Source organism: Phyllopteryx taeniolatus, chromosome 2 (assembly GCF_024500385.1).
Source record: "Phyllopteryx taeniolatus isolate TA_2022b chromosome 2, UOR_Ptae_1.2, whole genome shotgun sequence".
Classification (NCBI taxonomy): domain Eukaryota; kingdom Metazoa; phylum Chordata; class Actinopteri; order Syngnathiformes; family Syngnathidae; genus Phyllopteryx; species Phyllopteryx taeniolatus.
In genome coordinates, this window is record NC_084503.1 from 10,343,780 (window position 1) to 10,359,579 (window position 15,800).

A 15,800-nucleotide genomic window follows, 5' to 3' on the forward strand; every position below is an offset into this window, starting at 1 on the left:
TGTTAGAATAATGCAGGACATGTACGAGGGGAGCAGAACAGTGGTGAGGTGTGCTGTAGGTGTGACAGATGAATTTAAGGTGGTGGTGGGACTGCATCAGGGATCAGTCCTGAGCCCCTTCCTGTTTGCAGTGGTGATGGATAGGCTGACAGATTAGGTTAGACTGGAATCCCCGTGGACCATGATGTTTGCAGATGACATTGTGATCTGCAGTGAAAGCAGGGAAAAGGTGGAGGAACAGTTAGAAAGATGGAGGCATGCACTGGAAAGCAGATGAATGAAGATTAGCCGAAGTAAGACATAATATATGTGCATGAATGAGAGGGGTGGTGGTGGAAGAGTGAGGCTACAGGGAGAAGAGATAGCAAGGGTGGAGGACTTTAAATACTTGAAGTCAACCGTCCAGAGCAATGGTGAGTATGGTCAGGAAGTGAAGAAACTGGTCCAAGCAGGTTGGAACGGGTGGAGGAAGGTGTCAGGTGTGTTATGTGACAGAAGAGTCTCTGCTAGGATGAAGGGCAAAGTTTATAAAACAGTGGTGAGGCCAGCCATGATGTACGTATTAGAGACAGTGGCACTGAAGAGACAACAGGAAGCAGACCTGGAGGTGGCGGAAATGAAAATGTTGAGGTTCGCTCTCAGATTGACCAGGTTGGATAAAATTAGAAATTAGGTCATCAGAGCGACAGCCAAGCTTCGATGTTTTAGAGACAAAGTTAGAGAGAGCAGACTTCGATGGTTTGGACATGTCCAGAGGAGAAATAGTGAGTATATTGGTCAAAGGATGATGAGGATAGCTGCCAGGCAAGAGAGCTATCGGAAGACCAAAGAGAAGGCTGATAGATGTCGTGAGGGAAGACATGAGGGCAGTTGGTGTTCGAGAGGAGGATGCAGGAGATAGGCTTATATGGAAAAGTATGACGCGCTGTGGCGACTCCTAAAGGGACAAGGAAAAGAAGGTCATTCTTTCTCTGCAGCCTGGTAACAAAGTACTCACGGCTCGGTACTGGCTCGCGGACCGGTGTTTGGGGACCACTGATTTAAATAGACACATTGCTCCATCTTGTGATTGGATCGGGGATCGGTTGTTTTTTTTCAACTCTCTGATCGGCCCCAAAAATCCTGATCGTGTAAAGCCTATTATGAAGATGTGATGTGACTGAATTCCGTCCTTGACTTATCGCACTATCCTTGTTCCAGACAAGTCACTCAAGGACATTGTGGACAAGTTGCTACAGAGTGGATACTTTGACAGAGCACAAAGTGGTCACAATGGAACATGTGAAGAGGAAGAGGAGGAGGAGCAGGAAAAGCAAACAGTGGTGGCTGATTGTAATGTGGGGCAGACGCCGGCTGAACCTGGTAGGTTTTACCACATTTAGAAAATGCTTGTGTAAATGGGTGGTAGGAAATGAAATGGCTTTCTATTTCTTTTTAAGAAGGAACAGTTACTGAAAATCATCCTGAACCAGTGCAATTTGAAACCACAGAGGTGAGCCCTGCATGCCCATTTTACTGTATCAGACAAACAATATTGAAATTAGTTTTGTGTTTTGTAACTAATTTGTCTAAATTGTTTGTTGTTGTAGTTTGTAAATAGACAATTTAACCCGCGAAGCACTTACAGCCGTACAGACACAGAACATGTGGAGGAGTGGTCAGTGGCTATGCAGGTATGCTATGATTCTCTGTGATGTATGCACCCTCTGTCCAAGTAGTTTCCCAAATTTGTATTTGTGCACAAAGATGGTGAATTCCCTCAAGCACCAGCCCCCTGCCCAGATGCCACCAGAACAGAGTGCTGCTGTGAATCATGTCAGTCCATCTCCGTCGACTGACCCGGTGGTCAGAAAGCAGGTGGTGCAAGACCTCATGGCCCAGATGCAAGGGACATATAACTTCATGCAGGTGACTGGAAGGAACCAGAGTTTATTTGTCCGTGTTTCTGTGAGCGATCTGTGCCTGTGAGATTGTGTGTGTCATAGATATATTGATGTTGGACCAGTCCATGTGAGTGTGTAATTTTGGACCGGTCCATGTTTTTACACCAATCCAGCAAAGAATTGAAGACAATCGTGGAAACACAAGAAGGCCAAAACTCTCGATTGTAGTCCGTATTATAGTTTCTGGCTAGAGGTGTCCCGACCCGATATTTGAGATCGGAAATTAGTCCGATGTCAGCAAATAAAACGAGAATCAGATCAGATCTAAAATCTCAAGATTTTACCACTCTTATACAAGCAGTCCATTCCATGCCCCACTCCACCACTTCTATCCAGCGACATGCAAAGCCCACATGATCACAACAGGTTGCGAAGGTGCTCTCATAGTAGCAAGGAGTAAGTGTGAATGTTGCTTGCTTAGACTCGTTTATTGACACTTGCAGTTGAAGTTTACTCTAAAACTAAACACATTACAAAAGAATTACACCTATTGAATGTTCAAATACATCACAGACGTAGTTTAGTTTTTTTCCCACAAAAATCACTAACTTGAAGCTAACACACATTGAATGAAAAACACCAACAGCTAATGAATATTAGCATTAAACTCACAGTACTTATCTCTCAAACTAATAAATATTGGTACACAAATGCTGTATAACCACATACAAACAGGCAATATACCAATTCTCTCTGGCATATATTCTTCAAGCTCTGTGGAAAAATTAGTTATATTAACAATAGATCGTTACCTCTACATATCCCGTTGCTTGCGCCTCTCTGCCCCTCAGAGGAGATGATGTGAACAGCAGCAACAGCGATCCCAACAATGAAGGCACACACAGAGACAGCTGAGCATCTCGAGCCTCACTGAATGATTCCTCTCCGCCATGACGTTTTCAATAAAACTAAACCCCAGTTGCATCAAGTTCAAGTGTATTGCTGCACGTGAAGAAAGGAAATGCTGTTCCCACCATACACTGACAAAACTGAATTAAGCTTTATTTTGCACTTTAAAAGTATTTGTATTTATTTATTTAGGTTATTTTTATGGTTTTCCAATCTATTCAAATGTAGAATATGTTTGTCTAAGTTACCCAGTGTTTTTATTCCTATTTAAATGTTTTTATTATTGGTTTTATTAACGTTATTTCAGTATTTTCTAATCTATTTTTTTTTTTTATTCAATTGTACATTTTTATTTTTAAGTTTTTGTAACCCATTGGGCTGGCACGGTGGACGACTTGTTTAGTGCAATGTCTCTTGCAGCATTGTGGAGGAATTTTGGTCCATTGATCTTTGCGGAATTGTTGTAATTCAGCCACACTGGAGGGTTTTCGAGCATGGACTGCCTTTTTAAGGTCATGCCACAGAATCTTAATAGGATTCAGGTCAGGACTTTGACAAGGCCACTCCAATGTCTTCATTCTGTTTTTCTTCAGCCATTCAGAGGTGTACCTGCTGGTATGTCTTGGATCATTGTCCTGCTGCAGAACCCAAGTTTGTTTCATCTTGAGGGCACGAACAGATGGCCGGACATTCTCCTTTAGGATTTTTTGTTAGAAATCAGAATTCATGGTTCCCATTATTACAGGAGGTCTTCCAGTTGCTGAAGGACCAAAACAGACCCAGACCATCACACTTCCGCCACCATATTTTGCTGTTCGTGTGATGTTCTTTTTCTGAAATGCGGTGTTACTTTTACACCAGTGGGGACACACTCATTCCAAAAAGTTGTCTCATCTGACCACAGTGTTTTTCCAGAAGTCTTGGGGATCATCAAGAAGTCTTCAGGCAAAATTAAGACAAACCTTAATGTTCTTTTTGCTCAGCAGTGGTTTTCATTTTGGAACTCTGCCAAGGAGGCCATTTTTGCCCAGTCTCTCTCATGGTAGAGTCATAAACACTGACCTTAACTGAGGCAAGTGAGGCCTGCAGTTCTTTGAATGTTGTTGTGGGGTCTTTTGTGACCTTTTGGATGAGTCGTCGCTGCGCTCGGGCAATTTTGGTCGGCCGGCCACTCCTGGGAAGTTTCAACACTTTTCTATGTTTTTGCCATTTGTGGATAATGGCTCTCATTGTAGTTTGTTGGAGTCCCAAACCTTTAGAAATGGCTTTATAATCTTTTCCACACTGGTAGATCTCAATTACAGTCCCCTCCAAAAGTATTGGAACGGCAAGGTCAATGCCTTTGTTTTTGTTGTATACTGAAGACATTTCGGTTTCAGATCAAAAGATGAATATGAGACAAAAGTTCCGAATTGCAGCTTTTACAACCCCAATTCCAATGAAGTTGGGACGTTGTGTTAAACATAAACAAAAACAGAGTACAATTATTTGCAAATCATGTTCAACCTATATTTAATTGAATACACTACAAAGACAAGATATTTAATGTTCAAACTGATAAACTTTGTTTTGAGCAAATAAGCATGAACTTAGAATTTTATGGCCGCAACACGTTCCAAAAACAGCTGGGTGGCAAAAAAGACTGTGAAAGTTGAGGAATGCTCCCACAGGTGAACAGGCTAACTGGGAACAGGTGGGTCCCATGATTGGGTATAAAAGGAGCTTCCCTGAATTGCTCAGTCATTCACAAGCAAAGATGGGGCGAGGTTCACCTCTTTGTGTACAAGTGTGTGAGAAAATAGAAAATTTAAGGACAATGTTCCTCAAGGTGCAATTGCAAGGAATTTAGCGATGTCATCATCTACGGTCCATAATATCATCAAAAGGTTCAGATAATCTGGAGAAATCACTGCATGTAAGAGGCAAGGCCGAAAAGCAACATTGAATGCCCGTGACCTTCGATCCCATTGAAAACCTGTGGCGCATTATGAAGCGTAAAATACGACAATGGGGACCCCGGACTGTTGAACAGCTGAAGATCTACATCAAGCAATAATGGGAAAGAATTCCACCTACAAAGCTTCAACAATTAGTGTCCTCAGTTTCAAAACGTTTATTGAATGTTAAAAGAAAAGGTGATGTAACACAGTGAGTGGTAAACATGACCCTCTCCCAGCTTTTTTGGAATGTGTTGCAGCCATAAAATTCTAAGTTAATGATTATTTGCTTAAAAACAATGTTTATCAGTTTGAACATTAAATATCTTGTCTTTGTAGTCTATTCAATTAAATATAGGTTGAACATGATTTGCAAATCATTGTATTTTATTTTTATTTATGTTTAACACAACGTCCCTTCATTGGAATTGGGGTTGTATTTCATGGTATTTACATCTAAATATGTTAAACAACTCAGGACAGAGCACTTTTTGTTTGAAGCTACCCACTTTTCAAGTGAGCAAAAGTATGGGAACAGACATTATTAACTTAAAGTGAATAACATTTATTATTTGGTGCCATAAAACTTAATTGCAATAGCTGCATCAAAGCTGCGACCCATTGACTTTACCAAACCGTTGCATTCATCATTTGAAATGCTTCTCCAGGCCTTTACTTCAGCCTCTTTCAGTTCTTGTTTGTTTCTGGGGGTTTATCCCTTCAGTCTCCTCTTCGGGAGGTACAATTCATGCTCTATTGGGTTAAGGTCCGTGATTGACTTGACCAGTCTAGGACCTTCCACTTTTTCCTCCACCATGCTTCACAGATGAACTTGTGTGTTTTAGATCATAAGCAGATCCTTTCTTTCTTCATACATTGGCCTTTCCATCACTTTGGTAGAGGTTAGTTAATCTTGGTCTCATCAGTCCATAAAACTTTCTAAAACGTTTGTGGCTCATCTCTGAACTTTGCAAAATCCAATCTGACCTTCCGATTCTTTTTACTGATGAGAGGTGTGCATCTTATGGTGTGGCCTGTGTAGTAGTTCTCTGTCTTCTTCGAACAGTGGATTGTGATACCTTCAACCCTCCCCTGTGGAGGTTGGCAGTGATGTCACTGAATGTTGTCTTTGGGTGTTTCTTCACAGCTCTCACAATGTTTCTGTCATCAACTGCTGTTGATACCATTGGCCAACCTGTTTGATGTCTGTTGCTCAGTACACCAGTAGTTTTTCTTTTTCAGGACATTCCAAATTGTTGTGTTGTCTATGCCCAATGTTTGTGCAATAGCTCTGATCAATTTCCCCTCTTCTCTTGGCTTCAAAATGGTTTGCTTTTCTCCCATGGACAGCTGTTTGGTCTTCGTTTGCTTAACGGCAAATGCAGTTTTCACATGTGAAACTCAAAGCCAAAAACAAGCACTATCTAATGTTTAAGCAATCAATCTAAAAGGCAACACCTCAGCAACGGGAAAAACCAATCTGTCACATGTTCCAATACCTTTGCTCACTTGAAAAGTGGGTGGGTTCAAACAAAAGGTGCCTTGTCCTGAGCTGTTTAACACATCTAGATGTAAATACCATGAAATAAAAGCTGGAGTTCTGAACTTTTGTCTCATACTTTAACGGGAGGTGGTTTTCACACAGGGCCATGTAGGTTTGGATTTTTTTCTCTCCCTTAATAATAAAAGCCATTTAAAAACTGGATTTTGTGTTTACTTTTTAAACATTTAAGTGTGACAAATGTGAAAAAATAAGAAGTCAGGAAGTTGGCAAACACTTTTTCACACCATTGTAAGTAAAGTCTGTATAATTATTGCTGATATCGGATCAGACTTATAACGGTATCGGCCAAATGTCAAGGCTGCCATATCGGTATCGGATCTGAAGTCAAAATGTAGGATCGGGACGTTCCTAATTCTAACAAATAATGTAATGTAAGTCTTAGCAACGTCAATCCATGTTTTCAAGGCGCAGACAAGCCAAAGTTTTTCCGTCAAAGTATAGTGCATCCCCACACTATGCCATCACGTTTCCTAACCTGTATGTTTGCACCAGGATTTACAACTGTTTTGTCCCACAAGGACTCAGTGTTGGATTTTGATGGTCAGGCCCTCGACCCAGCCATTGTTTCAGCTCAGCCTATGAAGCCTCTTGTACAAACTGTGGACCTGCAACAGTTAGCCTGTGCATCATGTAAGTACACTGTCCTTTTCTCTCACTGCAGGGCTTCTCTCGTCAGATGGTCAGGGGAGAGATTGCACTTAGGCAGGGAGTACATTGAGGTTATTCATCTACTATTGCTATGATTTACTCCTCAGTAACAAAGACAATTTCCATCCCTTAAATTGTGTAGTCATTCACTGACAAGTGTTGAATTTGAATGACCTCACCGACCATCTTATTTACTGACTTAATGTATGTTGGATTGAATGTAACATGCATGGTTATTTTGTACACATCTGAGTTTTAATCTGTGTGTGAATTGAATCTATTAATAATGTTTAGTGGATAACACGTCTGCCTGAGGGTCGTCATTCGATTGTTTGGTTTGTTTTGTTTTTTCCCGGGTACTCGGGCTTCCTCCCACGTTCCTAACAAATGCATATTAGATTAATTGAAGACTCTAAATTTGATAGATAACTTGATTACTGTACAAATAAGGCAAAGAATATTATTCATAATATCTATCCATATTTCTAAATTTTCTATAAGGCTTGTCCTCCTCAGGGTCATGGCTAAGCTGGAGTCTGGCCCCACTGTCTTTGGGCGAGAGACAGTACTCTGCACTCGTCACCAGCCAATCGCAGGGCACCAACCAAACACCACCAACACCAAGCACCTATGGGCGATTTAGAGTCTTCAATTACCCTAACATGCATGTTTTCTGGATGGACGGAGGAAGCCATAGTACTTGGAGAAAACCCACACAAGCACAGGGACAACATTCACACAGGCAGGCCTTAGCCAAGATTTGAACCCTGGACCTCGACTGTTAGGCAGATGTGCTAACAACTAGTCCACCATGTTTCCCGCAATTTATGATATTACCGGAATTTCTCGTGTATAATGCGCACCCCCAAAGTTGACCTCAGATTTCTGGAAAACCCTTCTACCTATGTATAATGCATTTTTATGATGCATGATTTTGCTTCTACCCATATGATCAAAACATGATTATCTGTATTTTGTTTTTTCAAAGAATTATTCTGAAGTTAAGCATTTTATTTGAACACGTAATACTTTCTTTTTATTTACTTGGTCTTATTTTGAAATTCACAACCCTACTTTTTGTGAGTAAATGAGAAATCAAAGTTGTGGTCATGTTTGATTACCCAGGCAGAATTTGGGAAATGGGATTAACATTAAACTGTCAAGCATTTCAGAAAAGCATTATCATTAAACAAAACATAAAGAAATTAATGATGGTTGTTGTTCAGTCATCAGTCGTATTTAAAAGCAAAAAAACTTTCACAAATTGTGCCAGGGAATGTAAACTTAGGAGCACAACTGTACATATATGCAGTCATACGTACCCTTGTCATACTGGAATGAAAGTGTAGGCTACACCTCTTTCATAACCTCTAGGTGGCGGTGGCATATTAGAATGAAAGTGTACACCTTTCTCATAACCTCTAGGTGGCGTTGGCATATTGGAATAAAAGTGTACACCTTTCTCATAACCTCTAGATAGCAGCATACATTTATAAAATCTTAGTTTTTCCCATTTTCCCCTATACCCATGTATATTGTGCACTATTGACTTTTGACAATTTTTTGGGGCGGGGAAAGCGCATTGTACACGAGAAATTACAGTACTTGTCTTACAGTATGTCAAAACAAAGTATATATGAGACGGTTTGTATAAATTACCCAAAATATTCAGTTGATTCTCATTCATTACCAGGGAGCCGTGCAACTGAATTTTTACACAATTCATGAGCTGAAGATCCATGGAAAGTTTCTCTCTGGAAAATGTCCAACCCTCCAAAACCTAATCCTAACATGAACCTGAAATGTTATCTCCTTCTCCAGTTTTGACAAATACTTGCGACACATTAACATTGCAATCGATTATGCTTTTATAGTTTTTAACATTTGTCACATTCTTCGCGCTATTCTCCCTACAGCTCCCTCAAAGTCCAGACTTCCTCAGATAAGTGCGATGACAGGACCAAAGGAAGCCTTACAAGTAAGTAGCAGAAAGATAACAGAAAATGCCACAGTCATGGCTAATACCATGTAGTCATTAATTGGAGTTGAACCAGCTCGTCAACTCTACCACTCCGTAATGACAGTTGTTTCTTGAGGTCAAGTAATCGCCAATCACATCTTCAACATCATGGACGTCTACTGAAATGAACAGGTGGTGGGTTCGAGGAGCAAACTAGCAGCAGTGCCTCAATCGTGTGGCAGTATATTACTAAAAATGAGACCAGTAGCATGTTTACTTGCAAAATATGCAAGTCTATCCTCAAATCTAATAGCACAAGTCCTATGAAAAGGCACCACCAACCCTAGCTGACAAGCAACTTTAAATCCTCACATCAGCCATCAGCAAATTCACCAAACACCCTTCAGTAACAGTAAAAAGGCAATATACTGCAGTGAAAATGAATGGTTAATGTTGCCACATAAAACAATTCTCTCAACCGTTAGCCTTCTTCCCACAGACATGCTTGCAATCCTCTTTCTTCTTCCATTGGCCCCTTGACCTGACTCCACATCCAATCACAAATCAGACACCCTCGGGTTCTCAAATACAGTCAGATCTTACAAAACACTCATAATTTTGAGGAATAACAGTGTTCGTCATATTTGACTTTAATTGAATCCTGCTTCAAAAATAAAGCATAAAGTGGACGTGTCGTGCATCGTGTGCAGAAATTATTAGGCAAGTATTTTGACTTTTAGGGATATTTCCTTGCTCTCAGCTAGATAAACCTGAATGCTTAATGGATTGAAGCATAGCAGGTGCGGTGTATTTGTGTAATGATTATGGGTGTGACCTAAGGATATTAACACACTATATAAAGGTGTGTGTAATTATTAAGCCGTTTCTTTTCTTAAGACAAAATGGGCCAAAAAAGAGATCTGACTGAAAAATAAAAAATGATCATCTCTGAGGGATGCAGCACTCTTGAAATATCTAAGATATTGGGGGGTGATCACAGAACCATCAAACGTTTTGTTGTGAATAGTCAAAAGGGTCGCAAGAAACGTGTTGAGAGAAAAAGAACTGCCAAGGGTTTGAGAAGAATCAAGCGTGAAGCTACCAGGAACCAATTATCTTCAACTTCTGTCATATTTCAGAACTGCAACCTTGCTGGAAGTACCATACCTGGAAGTACGAGATGTTCAGTGTTCAAAGACATAGCCAAGGAATATAAAGTGAAAAAAGACCACAACTGAACAAAACACACAAGCTGAAGCATGTAGACTGGGTCAGAAGATATCTGAAGACAGATTTCTCAAAGGTTTTTTGGACTGATGAAATGAGTGTGACTATGGACGGACCAAATGGATGGGCCCCGTGGCTGGATCACTAACGGGCACAGAGCTCCACGTCGACTTAAATGCCAGCAAAGTGTTGGGGGGGGATACTGGTATGGGCTGGTATCATTAAAGAAGAGCTGGTTGGACCTTTTTGGGTTGAAGATAGACTCAAAATGATCTCCCAGACATTCTGTCAGTTTTTAGAAGGCACTTTCATCAGACAATGGTACAGGTAGAAGTCTGCATATTTCAAAAAGACTTTTATGTAGGACAATGCTCCAGCACATGCATCCAAATAATGTGTGGCTAGCCAGTAAAGGATTGAAATTAAAACAAAAAAAAACAAACTGATGACATGGCCCCCTTCCTCACATGACCTGAACCCAATTGAGAACTTGTGGGCAGTTCTTAAACGGGAGATGTACAGTATGTACACCTCTCGGAACAATGTCTGGAAGGCTTTGGTTTCTGCTGCACATAAACTTGATCGGCTACAACTCAAGAAACTGACAGAATCCATGGATTATCACCGTTATTGAAAAGAAGGGTGGCTATATTGGTCACTTTTTTTATATTAATTTCTATCAAATTCTAATGCAAAGTTTTTAGTTATGTTTATAATTCTCACTTAAATGAAAATAAAGTGAGATGGGAAGATGTTTTTCATTTTGCTGCGTAATAATTCTGCACACCAATAGATCTAGTAATATTATACACATTGATATTCTCCTAAGAAAGCCTAAACCTTTATTACACATTCTTGAGGTTTATTAACATTTTGGATTAATTTAAAGCACTGTGGATGGTGATTAATAAAAATAATCCTCAAAAATAAGATTTGCCTAATAATTCTGCACATTGTGTAATTCAGCCACTGAGATGATTGATTTGTGACACACGTCAATGAAGTGACATCTTCAGTTGCCGTCTCCATGAAATGACATCATCGAGGAACGATGGTCTCATTTCTACAAACATTACTTCCGCCTCGCTCCTCGGTTCTTCTCTCAATGGGATCTCTGGTGGGATGCGCTTATGTAAACAGGAGCGAGGGCCTAGGAAGATACAAATAAAGAAATCAATTGAGATGCTCCTTAATATGGCACCGTAAGAATAGCTTCTGGGTTTCTTTTGAAGCATTGAGGAACGGGTAGCTAGGAATGTTGCAATTGAGAGAAGTGTGATCCACCCAACGATGGACTATATATTAAATATATCCCATGGTGCATTGCGCTGCTCCGGAAAAATTATATTCTGTTTCCGGGGTATTGTTTGATTTTTAGCACAACAAAATAATCACGAGTTGTGGTGTAAAAGTATCTTTATCATAAATAAGTAGAGCAACACATCACAACATGGATGGACAAAGTGCTTTATTTGTATTAATTTTGTAAAATGCACTCAGCCTAAAACAATATACAGTGGAGCCCCGTTGTTCACGGGGTATAGAGACAGAGCCCAGTCACACTTAGAGGATTTCCATGAGCAATTGCCACTAGAGCTGTCGTTACTGAATCTTTTCAGAATCGATTATTCTATTCCCCCAACCCCCACAATCCTCCTAGCCCCCACCCCACCGCACAAATAAAATAAAAAATCTCATTTTTCGGGATAGACTTCGATCCTTGAACTGCATACGTTGGTACTGAGTGTACGATGCGTATGCGTTGTTCTGAATGTGATTTGAAATGAGTTGAATGTCCTCTATTATCTGTATATGCGTATGCATCATGGACTGCAACCAAACATGAGACATTACATTGTAACTAGCGATGGTTGGGTTACCGTACGGTCTAAGTTATGACTGGTGATTGTAGGGTATATTACATTGGCTAATAAGTAAAATCAAAACAATAAAGAAACAACACCATGCCTTAGTATGCCACAAAGCCACCTCTGCGTTTGCAGTAACTGTATTCACTTAATTTTCCTCCTTTTTGGTTTAAAGTGATCCCAAAACTTGGACATCCTCTGTCTACACCACTGTATTCCAGCTGGTCCCAATTTCCCAACCATAGTTATGAAGACTAGATATGCAGCTCTATTGTGTCTTCGTGGTGGCCATGTTGGGGAGTTCATGACATTGTGTGCGTCTGCAAGTACATTTATTACTGCGGCTCTAGATGTGCCTACATGGCAGCTATGGTTGGGAAGTCATGACTTGTGCGTCTGCAACAAATCTCCCTACGGGAACACATACAGTAACCAAATATGTTTCCAGATGGCGCAAATATGCTTTTAATCATAATATTTATTGCTTCTAGGCAGACATTTTTGTGTCCACGAATTTTGGGGGATTTTATTTCCCTCAGCCCTAATTGATACTCTCCTACAAATGATTATGATGATTGCTTATATTAACCACTGGGCCATGAGCCGGTACCGGGCCACAGCCCATTAGGCACCGGGTCGCACAAAGAGACTGAACAAACTCGATTTAAATATATATATATATATTTTTTAAATATAAATTCTGGGATCAGAACGGTAGGCCACCTCTGTTGCCGCCTGGGCTGACCAGTGTGTCCTGAGCATGGAGGGGCCGCCAACGAGGCGGCACACGTTTGGAGACCGGTGGTTTACACCATAAATATCCTACAAACTATGATCCCAAAACACTTAATAGCATTTCAAATGCTGACAGTATTCTAACATTGCTCTACCCTTAAAAATACAGTCCAGTGAATAGCTTACAGCTAAGCAGGCAGATACACAATGTACAGTACCTGTATGAAGAGTACATGTCGGCAATTCTGCTGATGGTGAAGAATTACTGTAATGAAAATGATAATAATGAAAACAATGATTATTTGTTACATCAATGGTGCCGACTTTCCTGGGGTAGTCTGCGCTATTACGAAGTCCTGCTTCGTAGCCTGCTGAGCTACCTGCTGTGTTAACTGACCCCAAAACGACTGGATCCACGCTGTGACAACACAAACTGGTGGTGGTGAATAGGTTTAACGAAACCTATTCCACTGGTTTTGCTGCCATGTTTAGTCCAAGTTTGTCAAAACTATCATGACCCCAATCAGGCATGGGCACTGCCGCTACTCTCTCGCTGACTGTAAATCACCAATCTAATGTGGGTGCTGTGAGCTTTGTGATTAGATGACCGAGTGTGTGAAGCTGGAAGTTCATCTTAGACACACAACAGCCTTCTTCCTTCCGCTGCGGAAGTTTGGTTGAATGGACAACTAATTTGATGCCCAGGTTATGGCACACCATAACTGTTCGTTCTCTCAGTTAAAGAGACTTTACAGTTCGATATCATACATACTGTAGACAGTATTTTACCACGAAAATAAAACAAAAATTTCCGACTTTTTTGCAACGATACAGACCGCAATTATGTAATTAATGGTGCGCTCGAGTAGTGTTAAACTGTTTTTAATTTGACTGATAAGTGAACTACCGTGTGTCGTCCACCATATAAAAATCTATGTACAGCTATTATAGAGTAGGGAATGTGCTAACACAACCAATGCGAGTGCTAACCCAACATGATGGTTGGAGTTAGGGATTACCATGGTAATAACATATGTAACACAGTAGGTAAGAGAATAACATTCATGATTGATTTAGTTTGTATTGTAACCTCAAATGACTACAAATTCGAATGAAGTTGGGATGTTGCGTAATACGAATAACAAAATACAATGATTTACAAATACTTTACAACCTATAATAAGTTGAATACACTACAAAGACAAGATATTTAATGTTCAAACTTAAACTTTTTTGCAAATATTCTTTCGTTTTGATTTTGATGCCTGCAACATGTTCCAAAAAAACTGCGACAGGTACGTTTACCACTCTGTTAGACCCCTATCTCACTGGCCTCAAGACGAGTTTGGCGATCTAATGACAACTTGAGTCTCCGCTGGTTACAGAGACTTCTCGGCGACGTCTCCTCGAGATTAGCTGTGTCGCCAGTTAGTCCCGTGTTCGAGTTCATTGGAGACCTTTAGGAGACATCACGGAAACTAATTCTGTCTGCGACAGGGGAGATGTCTCTGGGACATCTCCCAGACCTGTAGGAGAGCAACAAGACTGAGGAGACTTCGCGGAGACCAATATGCTACTTCACGGCCAACATGACATAGTGCTCAGGTCCATCCATCTTCTACCGCTTATCCGAGGTCGGGTCGCGGGGGCAGTAGCTTCAGCAGGGACGCCCAGACTTCCCTTTCCCCAGCCACTTCATCCATCTCTTCCGGGGGGATCCCGAGGCGTTCCCAGGCCAGCCTAAGGATGTAGTCTCTCCAGCGTGACCATAGGTGAGGGTGGGAACGTAGATCGACCGGTAAATCGAGAGCTTCGCCTTTTGGCTTAGCTCCTTCTTTACCACAACTGATCGATACAAAGTCCGCATCACTGCAGACGATGCACCGATCCGCCTGTCGATCTCCCGTTCCATTCTTCCCTCACTCGTGAACAACACTCCAAGATACTTGAACTCCTCCACTTGGGGCAGGATCTCATCCCCGACCTGGAGAGGGCACGCCAGCCTTTTCCGACTGAGGACCATGGTCTCAGATTTGGAGTTGTTGATTCTCGTCCCAGCCGCTTCACACTCTGCTGCGAACTGCTCCAATGAGAGTTGGAGGTCACGGCTTGATGAAGCCAACAGAACCACATCATCTGCAAAAAGCAGAGATGCAATACTGAGGCCACCAAACCGGACCCCCTCTACGCCTCGGCTGCGCCTAGAAATTCTGTCCATAAAAGTTATGAACAGAATCGGCGACAAAGGGCAGCCTTGGCGGAGTCCAACCCTCACCGGAAACGAGTCCGACTTACTGCCGGATATGCGGACCAAACTCTGACTCCGGTCGTACAGGGACCGGACAGCCCGTATCAGGGGGTTCGGTACCCCATACTCCCGAAGCACCCCCCACAGGACCACCCGAGGGACACGGTCGAACGCCTTCTCCAAGTCCACAAAACACATGTAGACTGGTTGGGCGAACTCCCATGCACCCTCGAGGACCCTGCCAAGGGTGTAGAGCTGGTCCACTGTTCCACGGCGAGGACGAAAACCACACTGCTCCTCCTCAATCTGGGATTCAACTTCCCGACGGACCCTCCTCTCCAGCACCCCTGAATAGATCTTTACCAGGGAGGCTGAGGAGTGTGATCCCCCTGTAGTTGGAACACACCCTTCGGTCCCCCTTCTTAAAAAGGGGGACCACCACCCCAGTCTGCCAATCCAGAGGCACTGTCCCCGATGTCCACGCGATGTTGCAGAGGCGTGTCGACCAGGACAGCCCTACAACATCCAGAGTCTTGAGAAACTCCGGGCGAATCTCATCCACCCCTGGGGCCTTGCCACCGAGGAGCTTTTTAACCACCTCGGCGACCTCAACCTCAGGAGAACCCGCCTCAGAAAACTCAGACTCTGCTCCCTCATAGGATGGCGTGTCGGTGGAATTGAGGAGGTCTTTGAAGTATTCTCCCCACCGGCTCACAACGTCCCGAGTCGAGGTCAGCAGCGCCCCATCCCCACTATACACAGTGTTGATGGTGCACTGCTTTCCCCTCCTGAGATGGTGGACCAGAATTTCCTCGAAGCCG

General features: G+C 42.1%; 1 protein-coding gene across 2 annotated transcripts in view; it reads left to right on the forward strand.

The window, feature by feature from the left end:
- Nucleotides 1-15,800, forward strand: part of LOC133470792 (caprin-1-like) — a 53,569-nt gene that overhangs the window by 22,442 nt on the left and 15,327 nt on the right. For both annotated transcript variants that reach the window (XM_061759617.1, XM_061759627.1), the window contains exons 7-12: nt 1,201-1,362; nt 1,440-1,492; nt 1,590-1,673; nt 1,747-1,908; nt 6,812-6,923; nt 8,858-8,919. In XM_061759617.1, the coding sequence (XP_061615601.1) occupies nt 1,201-1,362; nt 1,440-1,492; nt 1,590-1,673; nt 1,747-1,908; nt 6,812-6,923; nt 8,858-8,919 (635 nt within the window). The remainder of the gene's footprint in view (nt 1-1,200; nt 1,363-1,439; nt 1,493-1,589; nt 1,674-1,746; nt 1,909-6,811; nt 6,924-8,857; nt 8,920-15,800) is intronic.